This window comes from Colossoma macropomum, unplaced genomic scaffold (genome assembly GCF_904425465.1).
Source record: "Colossoma macropomum unplaced genomic scaffold, Colossoma_macropomum, whole genome shotgun sequence".
In the NCBI taxonomy this organism is placed as follows: Eukaryota; Metazoa; Chordata; class Actinopteri; order Characiformes; family Serrasalmidae; genus Colossoma; species Colossoma macropomum.
The window spans coordinates 36,044,708-36,069,396 of NW_023494795.1; the positions used below are offsets into that span (position 1 = coordinate 36,044,708).

The window sequence follows — 24,689 nt, forward strand, 5'->3', positions numbered from 1 at the left end:
CTCCATATGATGCAAATATAACACAAAAATAAACAATTTTACACAAGTTTTTAGGTGTGAAATTTTTCTTTGAGGACAGTTTTGCCTTACTACTACCTGTAATTTATTTAAAATGTTTTAGCCTAAAACTTTATTTTAAAACTATCGTAAAAGTGTCTCAGGCATCAGGCAGTGTATTCATAACCATTTCATGTAATAACTCTGTGAGTGTGAGATGTTTACATCATATCCATTTAATTATGCAAAAAAATTGAGTCCCCTTTAAAACTGTGTAATTACAGATACTCTTCATGAACTCTTTTGAAGAGTCACTGTCAAACAGTGTTTCATAACTTTAGTCTAGGAGCCCTCCTGCTATCCCTCTTCTGACATACCAAAGTGAGATCATTAGCTAATTATCAACCCCTTCTTGAGCTGATAGCTGAAGGATTTCTGGTCTTTGCTCTGGGAAAGAGCAGCTAGCATACATGTCTCCGTGTCTTACAGATGGCTCTAATTCTGACACTGCTACCAGAGGCTCACTGGGAGAGCATCTATAAAAAGTAAGGATTCTAAAATCACACCTAATTTGCGAGGAAATCTGGTGTTTTGTCACCAAAAAGTGGAGAAGCTTGATTATCTGAAGACTGTTATTACCTGACAACACGTGTCCTGGAGAGAACTGCTGGCTATGTTAATGAGAACAAAGCTCATACTCTGGAGCAAACTGATACACACTGATGAGCTGCCGCTGACAGCTACAGCAACCTTTCCTGGCAAAGCCTCAAGCCTTTCCTTTGCAGGCCAACCGGCAGGGGAAAAGCATTTCCCACTAGAAGATCCTCTTCATCTTCTTCCGTGTCAAAAGACAAGACTGGGCAGAAAACCAGCAACAAAAATGCACAAGTTATTGATTTTGGTCTATTTTTTATGACTACATTGAAAAATAAATACTGTACTAAAATTACAACCAGCCAAGACAAGAGATCGTTTCAAAGTCTTTATTGATCATTACATATTAAGCTACAACTCCTTGTTTATTCGGTCTTGATTTTAACACAGATCTGTTCCACTGAATGACTTTTAGTAGGGAAGAGGGATAAACAAACCCAACGCTATCACGCTATCTCACTTTCATTGTTGTCTGGCTTTTCAACATACATGTTAAACTTGAAGCAATAACGTGATATTTGACAGACAGTGGGCTTAATCTGTTCTCTATAAGAACCAATTAATAACCCAACAGGGGAAATAAATGAGAACAGATTGAGCACAGAAAGTCATGTGGAACGTTTGACACATGGCACTAAAAAGACACACGAGTGGAAAAACTCGCACACACTCAGCATGTGGGTTGCGTTTTCAATTAGAATCCCGTCCTGTAATGAGCGTTACAGTGGGCTAGTGTGACCAAACAGCCTGAGTAATGTGATTACACCCACATCAAACAGTGTCACTGAGACTGCGGAGGCAGAGAGAGAGAGAGAGAGAGAGAGAGAGAGAGAGAGAGAGAGAGAGAGAGAGAGAGAGAGAGAGAGATGGTACATGGATCAAAAAATTGGGACTAATTTCTTAATAATGTCATAAAATAACCATCACTGTATCACTCTGAATTCTCAGTTCAGGTCAGTTTGTTGAAATCTGACGAGCCACAATCTGATGTTTGGTATCTGGAGTTCACTTTAGTTTTGCAATGGAACTATGAGGCTAACGTGGCTAATAATTTACGGAAGCTGACTGACGGATAGCACTGTGTAAAAAGCATAAATCATCACAAAACACTGTGGAGTTCTTAAGTGAACTGAAACAGACTTGCTTATGTGGTTTCTGACACTGAATGACACACTGCTGTCTATAATAATGGACATTAGCCTACTAGCTCTGGTGCAAACTTCAGAAACCACTTGGCTGATCAACTACATTTGAGGTAACTGTGTAAATTTAATATATTAATTTAACAGAAACAATGCTAAGTACATTTTTATGGCTAGCTGATTAAGATATTATTGCGCGGTTTCAATACTTTAACATGCCCTCGCCCACTTTGACTCAGCACTTGGATGTGCTTCATACCTATGTTACAAAAGTGACCACTCTTGGGAAGGAATGGGACAGTGAGAAGCAGATTATTCAGATGGAACCCTCAGCTAGGTTATCCTCAGTGAGCTAATCGGCTAACTATGTACACTGTTTATTGAGAAGTTTGCATATAACATACACAGATTTTGCTTGTCTGGCTGTAAGCTTTGGTGCAGAACCATGGTAGTGCCTGTCTTTGTTGTCATTAGCCGTGTAGCCTTTTGCATGCTAACTAGCAAGCTAGCAGAATAAAGTGATGACGCCGTATCAGGCATCATGTATAAGAGATGGAGTAGTTTGCAGCCTGAAGCTCATCAAATCAAATGCTATGATTTTGAAATGTTAAGCATTTTAAAGTAGTTTACTGTTATGGTTCATAAACAGCTTTGCACTCTGTGATGACACTCAATCCCTCGCCACTCTATCTTATCCTTCACTTCAACTAATACAGAAATGAAATGGTCCTTAAGATGGTGTTGGGGATTCCCCTTCTCACTTTCCCCAAAATGGACGAGGTCATATTACAACCAGCACTGAAGGTGGTATGATTTGCAAACTGACTCCAAGCGGTTGAGAATTTGCTGAAATTTTGGTGGGCGTAACATCTGGAGGATGTTTAAATCTATGTTCCTCTCCAAAGTGAGACATGCAGACACAAACACACATTACACACACCCTCCCTTCCGTGTGTATGTGTTACAGCCACTGTCGGATGACGTTGAGGGCGGTGTTGAAGGTGCTCAGAGCAGGGTGTGTTCCACGGTGGGCGAGCAGCAGGGCGCCGGCCTGAGCGCTGTGTCCAGCCTGGTGTAGTGCAGCAGCGGCCTCCTCAACTGACCAGCGGCCCTCAGCTAGCATGTGAGAGACCAGCGCTGGGTACAGAGCAGAGTCCACACAGCTGACCAACAGACCAGCGTCCAGCAACAGAGACAAGAGTTCTGAGTCACACACATCATCACTCACCTAGAGAGAGGCAGAGAGAGAGAAAGGGTTAGTTTGAGCGTGCATATGTACGTATGTACACATTATTGTTTTTGTTTTGTTGTTTATTTTTCCATCAATATTACTACTACAGTATTACAGAATCCTTTTCATTGCCTTTGGCAACAGTTGTTAATTACAGCTGATGCCAATAAAGGCATTTCAATAACAATTTGAGAGAGAAAGAGAGGACAAAGGACAAGAGCGGGAAAGAGGAAGAGAAAAGAATGGAAGGAGGAAAGGAGAGAAAGATGAAATGAGGTGAGATAAGGAGGAGAGAGAGAGAGAGAGAGAGAGAGAGAGAGAGAGAGAGAGAGAGAGAGAGAGAGAGAGAGAGAGAAAAAAGCCAACATAAACAAATTAACAAAGGCTGGGCAAAATCAATTTCAATATACACTTAAGCGCTACAAACAGTCGAGCAGGCACTGGACGCGGTGCTGTTTGTTTTGGTGCTATTGACTGGCAGGTTGATGAAAATGAAAAGAACACCATCTCACAGTCATCATAACACACTCACACATCTTTGTGAACATGTGCCAGACAGCTGTCTGCAGAGCAGATGCCGACTGCTTAATAACCACAGCAAATACCCTACATCATTATGCCACTGCGGCTCCAAGATTCTCTTAACAACACCATCACTCTACTCCACAACGAAGCCCACAAAGCTTTGCCCCCCCAATATTTATATATGGATGGCCACAATTATATAGGCTGGAGTGATGCCAAGATTAGGCCCGGGCTATACATGACAATTGGCAGGTGTGACAGACATGACCATGTAGGGATGGATAAAAATAGGCAGAACAAAATGTTGTAGGTACAATCACATCACATTCATTATACAACACACACAACACTGAATAGCATATAACAGCAATAAAGCACATAGCACAGCAGTGCATTCCTTCACTACCTTTTGCCTTCGTTACAGCTTCTGTTCTTTTCAGAAGACTCGCTTTCAGTTATTCTAAGAAATTTGCAGAGATGTTCTTCCACACCTCCAAAGTTCAGTCTTAGAAGTTGGTCACATTATTTTCTTTTTACGATCCAGAATAACGTCAATCACAAATTTAGACTAATCAGTCCATAAAACCTCCACATCTCAGATGTTAAGTTTCAGTGTTCTTCATATTTGTCTATTTCGTTTTTTCTCAGTAACAGCTTCTTGTCAGCTACACATCCTTTCAGACCCATAGTTTTGAGTTGTCTTCTCACAGTGGAAGGATGGACAGAAACACCTGTGGAGTTTTTCAGATCTGAAGCAACAGTGGAGCCTGATTTTCTCCTCTCTCTCTCAAAGACTTTCTCCTTTCTTATGCAAGTGGATATTCTTATATCTAATCCCCAGAAATATGTCCTTTGGTCATTTTAGATGCACATGAAAAAGAAATCAGCATGGCAACTAAAGTGAGTTTAAGTAGTTGTGTAAATGTTAGCATCTCTTTGAAGGGTAACAGAGTTAAAGTGGCAGCAGGGTGCACAGATATATGACAACTGACATAAATGTGTGTGTAGGTTTGTGTCAGTTGTCATGAAAGGCTTATGTAGGTACCATGTATTCTTGTGAATGTAGCCTTGCCTTTTAGTATACACACACAGACACATCTATGCCGATTATCCTCCTGGGTCATGAGGGGTGCTGGAGCCTATCCCAGCGGTCATAGGATGGAAGGCAGGAAACACCCTGGACAGGCTGCCAGTGCATTACAGCGTAGACAGACAAACATACACTTTCACACACATTCACACCCAGGGCCAATTTAGCGTCTCCAACTGGCCTGACTGCATGTCTTTAGACTATGAAAGGGAACCGAAGCACCCGGAGGAAACCCACAGAGACATGGGGAGAACATGCAAACTCCACACAGAAAGGACGCTGGTTGCCCGGCCGGGGAATCAAACCCAGGCCCTAGTTACCTAAATATATATTTATATAAACATGTAAGTTGTTACAGAGGTGTTAGGTGATGTGTTAATAAAGAGCTATAGTGTTGCTAAATATATAGCTTATGTGACGAAACAATAGTTTCATGCTATATAAGCACCTATCTTGTTGGAATACAAGTGGAGCTGCTGGGACGAAACTTGTTACAGAAACAAGCCAGCCACTGGCGCCGGAGCTTAACATTTGAACAGGAGTGAGTATTATTTACCCCAGCCCACCTCTCCCCTGAGCCCTCCTCTCCGTGCTTCACCAACACACTGTGTGACAGGGATTTCTGGCGGCCTTCAAAGTCCGACAAGGGTCGCACGCAACACAAATGAGGTCATGGGGTGAAGTCACAGCCCTGGGACGATGGACCATTCCCATATCTCCTTCACTCCTCTCCTCACAGCTACACACACACACACACACACACACCTCCCCTTCTCTTTTCAGTCCTTTTTTTCCCCCAGTATAAATAATTCAGCTAGTAGCTTTGAAAAACAGAGTAGAACAGCATAGCGGCAGAGCTGATGGAGGAGGCAGCGCAGTGGAAAATCAATTATGTGCTAAATTTGATTAAAGGCAAGCCCATGCCAGGAGATATGATGTCCTTCAAGACTCTGAGTATGTGGCTATGCGTGTGCCCTCACATTACACATGACGTGAACTGCGCAAATAAAACACTCAGCAGCAGACATTGCCTACCAATTTGACCTCAAGTGCTTTTGATGGTGCTATTGAACAGCAGACGCGTATGTACCCTTACTGTCTGGCTTTCATGCTATAGAAGTCCCAGTAAACGTCACCTCCGCCAAGAGTCAGTAAATGCGGAGAGCAAGATTCTGAAGACAATACTGCAAGATCTGCTTGTTGTCACAAATCCATCGTAACCCCTTAAGTATGGATGTCCTGATCAGATCTAAAATGTTGGTATCGGAGCCAATCAAGATAAATGCTTAAGGAATAAGCCTTGCCTACAATAAGCCTGATCCAATTCCAGTTCTTAACGCTAGTTAACTCCACTTTGCGCAATTTATGCCACTGTCAGAGAGGCGAAAAACAGATGTTCTCCACAAGTTAACAAGTCTTTCTGTAATGATACGTATTTTACATTGGACAGTGGAAATAACCTGCCAGACTCTTTATCACCTGCAATACCAGTGTTTCGTCTGCAGCTAAAGGAGAATTTCGCTTATTCAAAATTTCTGCATAATTATGCACAATGTATGGTTTGATGTAGAGAAACTGACTGACTCAAACCGCTTTAAAATAGTGGTGATAGGAACCAGGGGTCACATCTACAATGCAAATATAGCCATGTTACTTACTATCCAAAAACACCAGTGCACCTACACATCTTGTGAGTCGTTTTATGTAAGGCTGATGATGCTAAAATAGTGGTAAACATAAAAATATATGTTATTTTTTGGTACTATTTTGCCAGCCTTAGTCTCTACCATAAAGTGTAAGGCTAGAAGTGACCTGCCTCTTATTTCAGCCAATCGGTTAGCGCCAAGCAGCAGTTCTCCCTCGATGCAAGTTCAATAAAATAGCAAGTGCAATGTTTTATTTTCTGATGCTACAGTAGCATATTCATGAAATGTAAAAGTAGTGAAACGTGAAAGTAGTGAAACATGACAGTAGCGTAAACTTTGTATTTCATGAATTACCAAAAAAGCTAATTCATAAAATCTGAAAGCAGCTTATATTGATGAAATAGAAGTAGCACTTACATGAAATGCGAAAATAGCATATTGATGAAATGTGAAAGCAGCAGATTCATAAAATACAAATGTAGCATGTTTATGAAACACAGTTTTAGCATGTTCATAACACACAAAAGTTCATAAAATTCATGTAATATAAATGTAGTGCATTCCTGAAAAACAAAAGGAAAATATGACAGAAAGCAATTTTATGAATTACAGAAGCGGAATATTCATGACACTATAAAGGTAATTTCAAAAGTTATTATAAAGAAACGCCATACATAATTTTACAAGTAATGAAGTGATTTTACTGTAGCATTATAAAAAGAAACTAGCTACCCTGCTGAAAAAAAAGAGAGGCAGGTCTAAGCTGGTCTGGTGCTGGTTCAGCTTATCACCTAGCATGCTAATGCTGTTTGACCAGCATTCCAGCATTCAAAACACAACATATACTGGTTTTGGTGGTGATCAGCATATCAACCTCTATTACTGCTGACTCTATCAGATATGTAATAATAAATGACACACTTGACCTGGACATCCTTACTGAAAACCAACATGTCTATGAGTGAGTGTGTGTATAACAGACACACGGATCACTTAGACGAGTACATTCATGGCACGTCTCGAACAAAAGCTCTGATGAGCTCTGCCATTTGAGGCCTTTCTTTTTTTTGGCCGGCCAGCAGCCGACCAAAAAACAGGCAATCAATCTCTCTCATGCGGAGCGGAGGATCTGCTAGCAGCAGGCCTTTATTAAAGAAACATGGCGTTCAGGTCTCTTTGAGGTTAAGCCCCGGCATCACTTATTCATACCTGTGGTGCCGGGGGATGCGGGATTTAGACCAAATACTGCACAGAGGCCAGAAACCGCCTTCACCCACAGGGGCCTACTGTAGATGACTGCTGTGGCTGGGAGGTGGGATATGGTACCTGCACTGCATATATCACACCTACAACAGCCACGTCTAAGAGCAAGGATGCTGACCTTGACTTGCAGAAATCACAATCTAATAAATAGCTACCAATGAAATAAACTAATTAATAAACAAACAAGGTTTTCAGATGGCCAATGTAGAAACCGGCATTTTTAAGTATTAATAATCAATTAGTAAGAAGCAATTTGTTTATTATTCAAACAGTCATTGGTAGCGCACTTATCAAAAGGGTTCACTATAAAAATGTGATATAAAATAAAATCCAATGCTTAACTTAGAATGACAGTGACATTTACAATAATAAATTTTCATATATGAAGCTTTAGGTTTTGATATACTTTACTGCACACAACTGAAGGTGATGTGAAACGTGACTGAAATACTAGAGGTTACTGAAAAAAAACACAACTGCCAAACAATTATTTTTCATAGATGCTATTCCAGGGGACTGCGCCCAATCTGGCAACACAAAGCTTGCTGCACTGTTTTTAGGTGATGAGCGGTGCAGAAAAGCAGAGCAAACAGTGTCTTTTTAGCTTTGTACCCGGTTAACTCTTGTCAGGGAGCACCTAAGTGATGGTATTTCTATATGATGAAGGTTTTTAAGCTGTAAAAACACTACTTTGTACTGAAGCATGCACTGAACCCAGCATGATGCTGGTCTTTATGCCTGATGCAGTCTGAATGCACTTCCCACAGCTCCAAACAGCTCCCTAGTTTTCATGCTCTCTGTCATTACTGGAAAAAAAGGCAGCTAAGAAAATGCTAACTAGATAGTGGGAGCAGCAGGTAGGCAGTTGGGTGATTAAATCCACTATTGTCACCTCAAATTAAAGCTTAAACAGCTGGGAATGAACTACTGCCTATCAACAGAGTATTGTGGGTTTTGTCACTTTAAACAAACAACTACACACTTGTTTTTGCATGAAAGGATTGCTTCACAGTATGAAGACAGTGCATGGAACTGCTTGCTACTGGTAACTAGCTAAGATTTAGTTCTGTACGTTTCTCCCATCAATATATATGTATGTATATATATATATATATATATATATATATATATATATATATATATACACACACACACATACATTAGTGTTGCACAGTAATATAAGTTATGAAATAAAAGCTATGATATGTTCAGTTGTACACTTTTCTGTACAAGGTATACTGAACTGCATGATTTTATTAAAGTGGAAAAAGTATCAGTTATTAGAATGGGTTTAAGGTTTTTAATTTTTAATACATTTTATAAAAAATTAAAAAATCTTATAGCAATCAGTTTAATTTTAAGAATAGATATCAGCTTCCAGAATTCACAGAACAAAAAATACTGTAATTTTCACAGCAAATCACAGCAACAGCATGTTAATGTAGACATTGACTATAAAATTACAGTCAAGAATGCAACACAAAAGCATGTGAACAGACTATCGGGGTCAAAGCTAATGCGATAAATTATTAATGCCACTAATTTTTTAATGTCGTCAGTACATTTTCCTAATTTGACCCTTAGAACCATCTGTAGCAGCTTTTAAATGGCTTTTTAAAGCGGCACCTCTGGCAGGCCACACTGCACAGTGCTCACAGGAGACTTATGGATACATCAACAAGCAAACTAACAAAAACAATGACAGCTCCAGTTTCAAAGCCTCCACTGTAAGGAGAATCCACAAATACAAATACAGTCTGATGAAGCGCAAATAGTGCAGAAATATCTCAAACAAATCAAGACTGGTGGTAAATCCTGTTGTGAGCACTACCAGCGTTATTAATCCTGAAGTACGTTTTCTGTTGTGACGTAATACTGATTTGTCCTATTGCTTAATGCTCTGCACAGAATGTCACTGAACATCAGGCGATGCTGTGGTGCTGCAATCTTCCATTCTGATGAACATTCATTCAATTTCAAGCAGCAACTCTATCACAGACCATTTAAACAATACACTGACGTCAGCTCCACAATGCCGGACTGCTTTGACTAATCAAACAGTCCACTTTTCTGTGATGTTGTGTAAAAGATGGGAAAATCTCGGCTGTTCTTGATTCAAACAGAAGAATTACCAGGATTTTTATTGCTAAGTCATCTGCTTTTTGGGATTTTTAAGCATCAATAATATGCAGTTATGAATATGAGGCTCCTAACTTTGCTTTCAACCGTCTGTGAGCACCAGAAAACAATCTGAAAGAGAGAATGAGGTGATGCCACTGGACAACATGAAATGAGAGACAAAGAGGGAAAAAGGAGAGAGAGTCATGGAGAGAAACAGAGTGAGAATGATGGAGAGAGCAATTGAGGAAAATATGGAGAAGATGGAAGAAAGAGAGTACATGAAGACAGAGCTGGTGCTAAAAGGTCGATTACTGAACTGTGAAGAGAGATTGCTGAGGCGCACACAGCACTTTACAAGAGAGAGATGAGGGAGTGAGAGAGAGAGAGAGAGAGAGAGAGAGAGAGAGAGCGCATGAGGAGGAAAGAGAGAATGAGAATGAGAAAGACAGAATAAATGAGAGAGGGGGAGAGAGAGAGAATGAGCGGAGGAGAGAATGAAAGAAAGAATGAGGAAAAGAGAGAGGATGAAAGAGAAATGAATGAGTGAGAGTGAATACCTGGAATGAGAGCAAACGAGAGAGGGAATGCAAACAGGTAACAGAGAAAGTGAATGACAGACAGAGAGGAAGGGAGAAAGAGAGAGTGAGAGAGAGATTGATAATAGATATCCGATAGAGAGTGAATAACACAAGAGGGAGAGCGAGAGAGGGGGAACACATAGATAGATAGATAGATAGATAGATAGATAGATAGATAGATAGATGGGCAGAATGAGATGGAGAGAAAAACAGAGAGACAGAAGGAGAGAACGAATGAAAGAGAAAGAAAGAAAGGAAGAGAGAGTGAGAGAGAATGAAAGAGTGAAACAGAAAAACAGCGAGACAGGAGAAGAGAATAGATAATAGATAATAAGAAAGAGGAAGAGAGAGAGAGAAAGTGAGAGCAGGGAAGAGAGAGAATAATGAGAGAGACTGGGGAGAGGGAGAGGGAGAGGGAGAGGGAGAGGGAGAGAGAGAGAGAGAGAGAGAGTAAGAAAGTGAGAGAGGGGAAGAGAGAATAATGAGAGAGGAAGAGAGAGAATGAGAAATAGATGTATGTATGCATATGTTACATGTATGTATTTTTTATTTTAATTACAAAATATTAAACACTAATTTCATCACAGTTGTTATTCACAATTCATGCCTATAAAGTTATTTGACATTGAAATTGAATTGAACAGAGAAAAAGAGAGCGAGAGACAGACAGACAGAGAGAGAGAGAGAGAGAGTGAGAGAGAGAGAGAGAGAGAGAGAGAGAGAGAGAGAGAGAGAGAGAGAGAGAAAGAGAGAATGTCTAGGTTCTGTTCTTGCCATTCTATTGTATATGAGTCAGAGCTGATGCGTAATTTGAATAAGAGAGGAACGCGAGCTGAGACTCAATATCACACACACACACACACACACACACACACACACACACACACACACACACACACACAGCATGTGTATATCAGATGGTGTTTTGTGCAGAGCTGAAGCAGAGCAACACTATTACAATATGAAAGGCAGTGGAGAAATGAGAGGAGAAGATGAGGAGCAGTGCTGGAAGAGCGCAGACAGCTCCCAGAATGAGAATAAGAGTGTGTGTGTGTGTGTGTGTGTGTGTGTGTGTGTGTGTGTGTGTATTAGAGACAGAGTTTTTCCTCTCCTCTCAAAGTGATGGACAGACAGGTCAAGAGAGAGATAGAGATAGAAAGAGAGAGAGAGACAGAGAGAGAGAGAGAGAGAGAGAGAGAGAGAGAGAGAGAGAGAGAGAGAGAGAGAGAGAGAGAGACAGAGAGACAGAGAGAGGATGAATCTAGAGAAGATGTAGAACAGGTAAAATGTGGAGGCCTTGTATAAGCAGTGTAGAATATCTTTATAAGAGCAACGTTAATGAGATGAAATCCACTCTTCCTGCAGCACTGTGACCATCACCCCAAACGTGAACACATCATTATTATCATAGATCCAGAAAGCTGCAGTGAAGCACTCAGCAGCCTGCCTGTGTTGCCCAAGACTGACAGTGCATAACAATCTTTCACAAAAAAATGACAAACCTGCCACTAATGGACAACCAAACCAAAAAGCAGAATTTGGGTTTCGGATTGGCTCCACCTTCCTTTCTCAGCCCTCCAATCGCTGCTTAAAAAGCCACCATTATCCACCATTGCCTCAAGCCTTCAGCTTGTAATGAGCACGTCAGTGTTTGAATTTAAAGCTCCAGCTGCGGTTAAAAGATGTAACCCAGGACATTTAAAAGATTCTGTCCCATAGTGTATGTTGTTTTCTACTCATCCAAAACCACCGTTTTCCTCAGTTTTCTGCAAATTGGATAATTGCAATGCTTTTTAACTACAAAAGCTGACATGGGCTTTGTGAAAATGTTCAAGCAAACATCTAACATTGCTTCAAGGCAGAGTCATCAAAGGTCAGACATAAATGGACCATAAACATTTTTCATGCCCAGTATGGCAGTATGCTTTAGCTTAGGATGATTAGGCTTAGTTTTTTTAAGCTGGTATTTCCTTGTCTTTCTACATCTCTACTGTCGGATCTGACCTTATGTTGTCTTCGTTGGGCAAACATGCATATGGTGAGCGGATACATGCTTTATATTAAAGGGTTTTGTAGCGTTGGTCGTGTTTATGAAGCCAACTTTCTGGTTGATTGCTTTTAGTTTTGTATCACCATAAAGCAGAAGCGTTACAATAGATTGACGACTGCATGGCTGTCAGGAATAGGCTATAGCTTGATGTTATGACAATGCAGGATGTCAGCACGTTTGGAAATTATATTTGCCAAGCTGGCCTACCCATTTTTTCACATATTACCAAAAAATTCATTTCTGTCTACGCCACTGCTGAGCTGCAAAAAACAAAGTATGCAAATACACCCATAGTGTGCAAAACCCAACACATTTTTAATTAAGGCCAAAACAACTGTTCATGGTCAGCAATGGCATGTTCTTCCCTCTGTTAGGTAGTCATAATTTGTGATATTTTTAGTATCTAATCAGCCTGGAACATTTAAGTGGACATCTGCATGAGAATTTGCATTTTTTCTTTGGCTTAGACGTATATTTAAATGTCAAGTGATAGGGGAGAGGTAGGGTCACCAGGTCAGTCAGAGTGTTTATATTCAGTTGTTCTTGATGAGCTGCAGAGGGAATAATCTCAAGGCCTATTGTTTGGCTGTTATTAAATCTCATCTGTTAACCACAACATTAGGATCACTAAGGCAAGAATGGGCTCTAACACAATAGTCTAAAAGTTTATGACCTTTAATCCAAGCCCTCAAGCTCAATTTTGAGCAGGCCTGCCTACACCTTTTCTTGAAAACCAGAGAATTGTGCATGTTTGGGAATTTTCGTTTACATTTTTAAAGGGATCTCGGCCCAGGAAACTACCTGAACCCCGGCACTGAACTTGTGAAATTGTGAAGTTCTTGTTTTGCAGAAAGCATATTTTTGCATTTTTTCATTATTTAAACAATCACAATGCAAATCAAATGTGAAATGTGAGTACATTTAAATAATTATGCAATGTAAATAAATACAGTTAGCTCCAACCGCGCAATTTGATTGGCTGAAAGGCAATCTATGAGAGGCATTCTATCAGTATCTCCTGATAATGACACAATAAACAAGGAAACAGCCACAATAAAGTATGTTTCTTTCCAAGTAACAAGCCTGCCAAAAAGAACAACGCGAGTGAGCGACAACAAAACCAAAAGGATCCCACTGTAATCAACAAAGTTGTCTACCAAAGAATTTTGTAACAGATGCTATGTTTCTATTTTTTGGGCCCTTTAAATAGTATAGCAAAACAACTGAAACTCTTCTAAGGCTTAAAAGTCTTTTTCCGAGTGGCTTGTCTGAGCACATGCTCTTGCAGAGGTGAAGCACTTTTACTCATGGTGCATGGACATCGCCTGCAGGTATAGCGGTACGATTCGTTTTTACAGCTGTCTACTCTTTAGTACGGCTCACAGTGTCAGTTACATAGTTCATGATGGTTTGCAGCTTTGGGATATGAACTGCAGCATAAGCCTCAATTCAAATTCACTGTGCGTGACCCCGCTGGTCAGTGCAGACCAACCCAAGATGGAAGACTTGACCAGTGGGGCATCAGGGTTCAGGGAAGCAAGTTTGAAAAAGGCATTTGTAAACTTTAACTTCCAGGATTTTCAATCTTTTCTCTGCACTCCGTACAGCTCATCCGTCTTTTGCTTCCAGTCTGCCGCTCTCCTTGATAACACAAGTTAAATACTCGAGCCGATTCATCATCCTTCAATGCATGCTCGGCAACTCAGTCACAAGTCAGCAGACACTTTGCCTTCTTCCGAAATTCCAATTTTACTTTTCAGCTAGAAAGAGAAAGTTCATGAACAAACTTTAGGTTGGCCTGAGAAAGGCAGCTAATAATGCTTCAAAACCTAAAGCAGCTGCAGATAACCATGGATTTTGGTAACTTAATTTGGTATTAAGGTATTTGCTATGGTGTTGCTATGGCATTCCAGATTGTGCTCAGGGTATTGTTAGGTGGTTGATTGGCTAGGCCATTGCTAATTCTATATCAGGTATTCACTAAGGTGTTGCTAGGCTGTTTCTATGGCATCCTAGCAAGGTTGCTATGGTATTAACTAGGCTGTTGCTATGGTGTCCCAGGTGGTGCTAGGGTGTTGCAGGGCTATTGCACAGGTGTCCCAGTTAACTGCTAAGGTGTAGCAAGGCTGTTGCTATATCCCAGGTGGTTGCTAAGGTGTTGCTAAGCAGTTACTATGGTATCCACAGTGGTTGCTACAGTGTTGCTAGGATGTTACTATGGTATCCCAGGTGGTTGCTACTATTTATTTATGTGAGTCTGTATGTAATGTCTATGAGGAGCAGTGTGAGAGATGTCCTTTGTGACATCATTTGTAGCAGTTAGATTTTAATTTCCTCACCATTCTGTCATTCATTTCCTAAGTGGAAAAAAACTGGTTAAAAAATGTGTCAACAACAGCCATACAAATAACTGAGACTCATGAAAACAGCACAAAAAAGCATAGAACAATAATAATAATAATACGATAACGAAGAACAGTAAGTTGGCTTTGTCAAGCCAACTTGGATTTTTTACAGTCATGGTGATAGAAACCAGGGGTTGTGATGTCTGCAATGCAAAATAGCCACTCACTATCGACACTGATCAGTATAGTCTTCATATGTAACTTCATATGAGTTTTCATATCGCTGTTGTCAGAACAAAACTTTGTATCTCCAAAATGCTAACTGTACAGTAGAAGGAAAAAAACTACTTTACTTTTAATGTAAGTCAATGGAACCAGACGTTTTTTCCAAGTAACTTTGGGCTATTTCTTTTGGTCCATTCATCATGAAATCTATACACAACATAAAAGGCAACAGACATTTTTAAATTATGCCAAAAACTGAAAAATGACAAAAATGGAGATATGAGGTTTTGTTCCGACAGCAGCGATATGCTAGGTTAATAATGGTATAAAATAGTACTAAATACGGAAAAAAGTTTTCTCTCGGGACTATTTTGTACTCTGCATGTGCCTCTCTGGCAGGAATACCTTTTTTTAAAACTTGGGCCAAAAAGCTTATCTCAAGGTCTCAGGCATCATGCCACGTATTCATAACCATTTCATGTAATAACTTTCTGTATGGAAGCTTATAGAGGCATTGCACGCTTTAGATGTTAGTTCCTATCACCACCACTGTGAAAAATTCTGAACAATTCAAGTTTCTCTAAAACTGCTAATTTCACATTAAACCACTCTGAATGACTTTGTTTACATTTAAACAATTTAATTGGAGACATTTTGATAATTCAGTGGTATCCTCCTATAATGCCCTATAAGAATTTGATGATACACTGTAAAAAGTGATTTGGTGTTTTTCTTTAAAAGTATGTAATATGTCTAGCTTTAACTTCAAATAAGTTAACAGGATGTAAGACAGACTATTCTTCTGTTAAATTACTATTTCCATTGTTATTAGTTAAATTTGTGGTTATGAGGTATTCTGCAACACAGCATTGCATCCCTCAGCCTCACTGTTCTAACAGTTTTTTCAGTTTTGTATTTCTGAGTTTTCATCCAATGTTCTCTCATTCCAATAGCCAGCATGCATTACACAACTATGTCATACAGCCGTTGGGAACCCTCACACTGAGATAAAGAAAGCCTGACTGCTGCACTGATGCAAAGGCTAATAAATACAGACACCATATTCAGCTTTCTAGCAGAATTAGCTATCTGGTTTTCTTCTGTTCTGTCAAACAAACATTTTGTAGTTTCTCCCACCTTCAAAATACATCCTCAGAAGTCTTTGAATGGAAAAATGTCACTCTATAGAACACTGCAGCACTGCTGTAAAGGCTCAGCAAGCACATTTGCAATGGACATAATGATGGCTACATTTTTATTTTTGGCTGGAGTGTCCCTTTAAGGCCTGCTGTTGACATGACAACAGGTGTATAAAAGGTCTAATGTTCTGCATTATTTCCAATGTTGCCTCGTCAGAAATACTGTCACAAATGCTGCTACGTGTGCAGTATTGTTTTCCACAAAATAAACCCGCTTAGTCTTCAGCAAACTAACAAAGAAAACATGCTCATTTGTATGAAAATCATTTTTAACAGCTGGGTGCAGCGAAGATTTGACATGCAGTGCATGTAACAACAAACAATTATAAATCCTACAAATCTGACCAGAAGTCTGGAGATTTTTCAGTAGCCACCCTGTAACTGAGCAGAGAGCTGAGAAGGAATCCCTATTTAATGTTTATGCTGGATTTGTCATATTTACATATTTATTTATTCATGTATGCATGTATTCATTCATTCATTTATTTATTTAACAAATTTTAGATGTGGAAATTTAACAGGGTGCTCCTTCAAGAATTTGGCAGTGAAAGCCCCAGTGGAGAAGCTAACAAAGTGACTTTGATCACATTTGAACTTGCACACGCTCACCACCTCATAAATATTTCAGACTGTCATTTTATGAAGAAAAAAAGAAAACGGTAAATCCATCAATCTAGAGCAAAATGCCTGCAGTCTCATGGGAGTTGAGGGCTTTTAAATCAGAAAGTGTGCTGCTGCGTATGTGCATGTCCATTAGGGGTGAGCAATGTGATGATAGGTTGTTGTTATTGTGATAAATTAAGTCACAATACACTTTCCCAAGTGTATCATGGCAATCATTATCCATTGTAAAAAAGGCCATTGTAGAGAGCCTGTAAACAACAACAACCAGTGTAAAACACATAGAAACAAGCAGCTGATTGGATGTCAACAAATTATGACATCATCTTATTTGATTAGTTTACTTTTACAGATTGTTAGATTTTTTCCTACTGTTCATTTTTTTAAATAGTAGGGATGCCCTGAAATTTCAGACTGAGAACAGCACTGTCGACTCCGCAAATCATTGAATGGTAATGAACACATTAGTGATTAGAACACTGTGATTCCTTCACTTTCTAGCACCAGTCAGTGACTCTCACTGTTCATGCAAAGTATTAAGGGGGGAACAACACCTAAGAACTTCTCCACAACAGGTTTGGCACCATTTGAAAACAGAACATCTCGCTTAAATGCAGAATACAGCAAAACCACAGGAGCAGACAGAAAAGTTCTGCTGCTAGTTAGTCTACAGTCTACTGCCACCATTTTTGAAATAACAAAAACATTCACAAACGACAGAGCCAAGGCGCAAAAAATAATAAATAAAAAAAAAGAATTTGTTGCCATGAATGGAGGATGCTGGATTTAATTTTGGTACATACTGTATTACATCATTATACACTGTTTTTAAGTAATGTTCTGCTTAACAATTTTTCAGTTTCAGTTTCCTGTACTACGGTTTCTGCCAAGAATTTTCATTTCGGTGCACCACTGTTAAATTTGAGTTTTTGAAAGCCTTTTTTAAATGTAGCACTGTTTTGCTGGGGCATGTTTTTCTGTTTCTTCTTCAACACAAGCATAAAGTTCTTTTTTAACCCAATTTTCTCCTCCTTTTATTTGAGGCCAATTCCACCCACAAGCCAGGTCTCTCCCTATCACACGATGCTGCCAAGCTAGCACATGCTTCCTCTGAGACACATAAAGCCAGCCATGTTTTTAAATTGCTGTTAATGCAATGTCATTGCACAGCTCAACACATTTGGAGGAGAACACCAATTGCCATGCTGAGTGACTATAGGAGAGGGAGGAACATCCTACCCACCCAGAGAGAGCAAGGCCAGTTATGCTGTCTTGGACTCCAATCACAAAAGGCTGTGGCATCACCAAGTTCCAACACTTAAGAGTGACACATATTTCTGCATCTGTTTATCTGTGAACATGTAAGGGCGTTGTGTACTTCAATGTGATGTAAACATGTTCACTAGGAGGCAGAGTTCAAGCAAAGCTGTATAGAAAACGAAAAGTCCTGTGCTTTTGCTCTCTCTCTCCAATGATTAACATTTATCCCACTGTTTATTGGAATATGCACAAGACTGGTCGTATGTGGACCATTCTATGCGTTTCTACTGGTTCCAATTAGTTCAAAGTCAGAGTTAAAATCCATTTCAGACATGGACTAAAATTCTTTTGCTTTGAATGTTCTGTGCCTGTTCTGTTCTGTGTGTTTATTTTATTACAGAATGATTCAACATTCTGTTTTGTCACTGAAAAAAACAAAGACTATTGAAACATTACCATATAAAGCTTTGCCTATAGACTAAAAATTTGTGTAATAAGTTAAAATGTTTAATTTAAGAATTTATTTAAGAACTGAACCAATGATACATGTAAATCTTCCAACTTGAAAAACAAGTGAAAAAAATTAATATTATTTAAAATTAGTTAAAATTTAGGGGTTAGGGTTTGGGATGGACAGCTCCCAGTACACTATGAATGAGGATTTTGTATATATGTAGCTTATTACTATCACTATTAATGTCTTGGGCTTAAATGGATCATAACAGGCCTTATAAATATTAACGGTTTGAATACATGAATTGTTTTTAAATTGTTTTTGTTTTTTTTTTTTTTAAACCGCACTTTAAATTCTGTAGAAAGGTCCAAAAATATCTGCGTCACACCCCTACTCCCAGTCAATCCTTAAACTGCTTCATTTGATTTTGTGCCAGTTCTGGTTGACTTTGAGAGCCCTATGTTGTGATGTATTTTTGCCATATCGCCCATCCTTAATATTCATAAATATGAAAATGTCTTAAGTCAGCAGGTCTGAATGCGAGCAAACACACACGTGAGACAAAACAGCTGGCCTCGTTAATGCAGTCTATTTACAAATCCACTTAATGTTTACTAATATCTGCTGGTGGGTGTGTATATATATAATGCAGGAAGGGTCTATTAAAAATGCGCTGTGTTTTTTTGCCTGCATGGTGGCGGCTGGGTTCCAGCATGGGCTTTAATTGGAATGACTGAGAGTGTTTGGCATCTCATAAATGATGTATGCGCTCCTTTCTTTTATCATTTAAATCATAAAGCTCTTTGGAGGGGAGGAGGCAGCCGGGCGATGCGGTGGCCCGACATTGCCTCTGAAAGTGGCTTCACACACACGGCACCGCCTCGCAATTTCATTAACACCAAGCACTGCAGCCGAGAGGGAGAGCAGAGGATGAAAAATACATAACTGCATAATGTTCTACACACGCGGCCCTACACACAGGAGGACAATTGGGAGCTAATCAAAATCAAACTAGGAGAGAGCAGGGCTGAACGAAAGAGAGAGAGAGAGAGGGAGAGAGGGAGAGAGAGAGAGAGAGAGAGAGAGAGAGAGAGAGAGAAGCACACATATGATGGCTGAATCCCTAACCCTGAACCTTGACGTGCCTTTTAAGTGACAGTTTGGCAAAAAATATCAATTACACAATTTGAACCTTGGCTCTAACGTAGTCATTCAGCCAAGACATGTTTGGTGTCTGAAATTTGCTTCTTTAGTTTTGAAGTGAAGCCACGAGGCTAATGTAGCTAACAAGTAATGGAAGCTTACAACACATAAGTTAGCGTCATGTAAACCGAATGCCTAAGTCATAACACATTTGCCTCAAACCATGTCAAATAGTTAAAGGTTTACTGTGATTTTTTGTGCACACAGTGGTGGTAATGGGAACCAGACGTCCTAATCATTTAACGCATCTGAAAGCTACCTCAGTTATTACATGAAACATCATAGTTTTATGATAGTTTAAGATAAAATTAAGACTAAATACTTTGGAAAGTAGCACCCAAAGAAACCATACTTGTTCCTTTTTATATATTCTATTCTTTATTTGTAATGCTTACGGCAGTCTAACATATACATGCTACAGCATTCTTTATGGTCCAGAATAGATTACAAGCAAATGGTCAGTTTCCAGGCCTTTAAACGAATGAGGTATTAACAGCCCAGTGATTTTCACAGATCCCCTGTCACCGAGGGTCATAGAAACAGCTGTATATAAGTGTGCATTTTATATTTCAGTACAGACTGAGATAGCAGATGAGTACTGTTCGAACACAGACTTGGGTGTCCCATGATGACTGAGACCACAGATAGACAGAGCGCACTTCGAACACACACTGAGATTGCAGACTGGGTTGCTGTCAAGTACTGTTGAAGAAAGATCTTTATCACTGCACCTCATATCTCCTGACTCTCTTCATAGGCCCAGAAATGATTTACAACACTTTTTTGGGTTTATCACTATTTTATCATTATCAACAGAAGACGTGTAGGTTCAATGGTCATTTTGCTTGAAAATAAAATGACTATATTTACATCTGCTGTACGATTATCCCCTATTTATATGCACTGTATCTGAGCCAGTTCCTATCACCATAACTACATCTTTCTTTTCAATGTACCAACTGAAATGAAACCACTCTGAATGATTTTGTTTACACTTCAACAAATTAATTACGCTGACATTTCGAAAAAATGGTGGGACTCCTTTTTGAGTAATCTCAAACAGACTTGTTTATGTGGTTTCTGAAACTGTATGATGTACTGTTATCTGTAAAATTCACAAAGTATGCAGCATAGCTAAAACAGCAGTAGCAGCAATCATGAAACTTGACTTTTGTCCATACTTCTGTCCATTTTATAGCTATAAGTATATCATACATGGTCAGAAACCAGGAATGCACCGTTATGGGAATTGTAGGCCTATGTTGATATGGATCCACATATCTGCTGATGCAAATGCCGGTACATTAACATTTCCAAAATGTAGAAATTCAGACTAGATCTGGCTGGATTAACATTACAAAGAGATATAACATTTCTCTGCATATATACATTCTCCTCTGAAAGTATTAGAGCAGCAAGGTCAAATCTGTTTTTGCTTTACACTGAAGAAATTTGGGTTTGAGATTTAAAGATGAATATGAGAAGACAGAAGAGAATGTTGGTGTTTATTTCCTGATATGTGCATCTAGATGTGTTCAACAACTTTGAACATGGCACCTTTGCTGGCAGACCACCCAAATGTTAGGTGAGCAAAACTACAGAATCAGATAGTCTTAAATGAAATTAAAGTAAATAACACTTAATATTGGGTTGCATGTCCTTTGCTTGCAATAACTGCATCAAGTGGGTGACCTATTGGCACCACCAAACTGTTGTATTCTTCTCTTGTGATGCTTTTCCAGGTTTTTAAATAAGCCTATTTCAGTTGTTTGTTTTGGGGTGTTTATCCATCCCGTCTCCTCTTCAGGAGGTGAAATGCATGCTCATTTGGGTTAAGGTCTGATGATGACTTGGGCAGTCTAAAACCTTCCACTTTTTTTCCCTGATGAAGTCTTTTATTGTGTTGGCAGTGTGCTTTGGGTCACTGTCTTGCTTCATGGCCCTTCATGGATACATTTCTCTGTAATTTGGCAGACAGAATGATTCTGTTGACTTCTGAATTTATTTTGCTGCTACCATCATGAGCTACATCATCAATAAAGATTTAGTCAGCCCATTCCAGAAGCAGCCATGCAAGCCCAAGCCATGACACTACCTCCACCATGCTTGAACAGTGAGTTTGTATGTTTTGGATCATGAGCAGATAATTTCTCCACACTTTGCATCACTTTGGTAGAGGATAATTTTGGTCTCATCAGTCTAAACTCTGTTCTAGATGTTTTGTGGCTCATTTCTGTTTCCCTGCGAATTCCAAACTAGCTTTACCATTCTTACTGCTGGACTCTATAATTCTGCTCACAAAGTCTTCTTTGAATGGTGGATTGTAATACCTTCAACCCTGCCATATGGAGATTATTGGTAATGTCACTGACTGTTGTTTTAGGTCTTTCTTCACAGCTCTCACTATGTTCCTGTCATCAACTGCTGTTATTTAAAGTAGATATTTAAAGCAATTAATTGTTCAAACAATCAACCTAACAGGGCACACCTGGGCAACAAGAAACATCTGTCAGTCACATGTTCCAATATTTTTGCTCTCTTGAAAAATGGGTGGGTTCAAACAAAACATGCTATGGTAAAGGTTAATACATCTAGACGTTAATCTATCATCTCATCTTCATCTTTTGATCTCAAACCCAAATGTCTTCAGTATACAGCAAAAACAAAAGAACTGGCCTTGCCCTCCCAAGACTTTCAGAGGGGATTGACAGACTGCTGATAGATGCCACTGAACTGCTGTAGGCAGTGTGCATACAATTGTTTCTTTCATAAGAAGTAGGCCTACTGTTTAAGCTCACTGATTTGATCTCCTACTGCCTGTGTTTATGCCTAAATCTGACAAGTCTAACAAACTGTATCAGCAACAGAGTCAGTCCAAAGGGACTCAGATGTATTCATCGCTGCATCAGCATAAAAGCACATACCAGTAAAAATGAAAGCTGAAATCATGCAGCAACAGCGCAAGTCTTTACACTGGTGTATTGTGACTGAATTATAATACTCAGAATAATTTTACTATGGCTGAATAATCTGTGTATATGAACGATGACAAGCACACACACATTTTCTACATGTTCAAAATCTCCCATAGGTGCTCAACTGGGTTGGGATCTGTTGACCGTGAAGGCCACAGCATACAATTTACATTATTTTCATACTGATTAAACCACTCAGTGACCCCTCGTGCCCTCTGGATGGAGGCATTGTTATCTTGGAAGAGACCACTTCCAACAGGGTAGAAGTGCTTCAGCACAGATAAAAGTGATCAGCCAGAATTTTTATGTACGAACTCAATTCCAAAAAAGTTGGGACAGAAGGTAAAACGTAAATAGAAACAGAAATCTACCTTGACCTGTATTTGAACAAAAGCAGTACAAGGACAAGATACATAATGTACTTTATCATCTTCGTTGTTTTTCGTGAACACTCTTTTTGAAATTCGTGCTCACAACATGTTGGAAGAAGGTCAATTAAAGACTAGGAACACTGTAAAATATTTAAAAACTTTTTTAAACAGGTGATGCAATCATGCTTGGGTATAAAAGAAGCATCCTTTTTTATCCTTTATGAGCAAGGATTGGTTGATGCTCACCACTTAGAACTGGGATTGTATTAGCAGTGACAATCAATCCCTCTAAAGAGAAAAGTGGACCCAAACAATGCCAGCAACATGCCCTTCACAGCATCTCAATGCCCCCTTACTGTAGAGGTCAAGCATCCAGGCCTTATCCTTTCATTTCTGCATTGGCATATTACACATAAATGTGACCATTTCAGCTAGTTGTTTCCTGTTCAGTGAGGCAAACAATAGCGGTCAACAGTTTGGACATACCTTACTTAACATGTATTTTGCAGAATGTACACTAGCTAGGCTTTGTTTTATTGTTCAGCTGTTAATTGTTGAATAAGTAGTATAAAGCATATATCTGTATTTGTTTGTGGTAGTGTGCATGTTTATAAAAATATTCCCTTCCTTTTCCATTCTCTTGTTAAGTGCAACAAGGGCTCCTAGGAGTGTTAAATCTATCAGGATTGCATATGTGACTTCCAAGTGTTTATTTATACCTACTGCTTAACAAAATGACTAATGAGCTAATAAAGCTTAAAATTCATTAATTCCAATTCACATTCACAATCTGAATGGCCTACCTTTTTAGAACAATGATCACTGTCTGTGCAGTTATTATAATCATTATTTCCTGATATTAAAGTTGTGTTTATCCTGAGTTTGATTATTTAACCACATTAAGCATTTTTAGACTCACATTTATATGGAAATTGACCAGATGTGCAACTGACTTTACAAATGAAATAGACGAATAACAAAACAAATATAAAGTGATGCTTTTGTTTGTGTTTATTTCCCAAACAAAAATATGGAAAGAAACAAGTATTTCTGAAACACTCCACAAAACTAGCAGTTTCCAGCAGCCAACAAGATTTCTCCATTTGTGGAGGTTCTTCAAGCCAGCTGGAAAAGCGAAAGGAGGCTACTCTGAGAAATCTAAATCTCAAGTGTTTTAGCTATTTATACTTACTGTTCAACTGAAGGACTATGAGTTAGTCAGGCTTAAAGTGTACTAATTGTAATTCATATTTACAAATTAGATGCTGACTACAGCAAACTAAATGGTTGATATGAGTTTGTATTTAACCACAAAACAAGCTTTTTCACATGCAAATTTACATGTAGTTTGACCAGACATGCAATTGATTACACAGATATGGCAAAGACAAAATAGATGAATAACTCACTGTTGGTTAAATTTGCATAAGCTCTTTTTTACTTTGATTTAGAATAGACAAAAAAAAAAGAATCATGTTGGTATAAAGGCTTATGCTCAGATGCTTGAAAGCAAATATAAATCAGAAACCTAAAAAACATATTTTGAAATGCCCTACAAAAACAAGCAGTTCTCCACAGCCAGCAAGGTTTCATCATATCAGCACTGTCCAAAGAAAATCATAAATCTCCAAAACTGTAACTTTACAAAAGACGGCAAAAATGTATTTAACTTTTACTGTAAGTTAAAGTGATTTTATTCTAAGTGATTTTAGAGAGCTTGCATTGGTCTATTCAACAAA

General features: G+C 39.0%; 1 protein-coding gene across 3 annotated transcripts in view; it reads right to left on the reverse strand.

The window, feature by feature from the left end:
* Positions 1 to 966: 966 nt before the first annotated feature.
* The window catches only part of nbas (NBAS subunit of NRZ tethering complex), a 296,070-nt gene continuing 272,347 nt past the window's right edge, over positions 967 to 24,689 (reverse strand). For all 3 annotated transcript variants that reach the window (XM_036582328.1, XM_036582327.1, XM_036582326.1), the window contains one exon: positions 967 to 3,021. In XM_036582328.1, the coding sequence (XP_036438221.1) occupies positions 2,755 to 3,021 (267 nt within the window). In that variant the 3' untranslated portion in view covers positions 967 to 2,754. The remainder of the gene's footprint in view (positions 3,022 to 24,689) is intronic.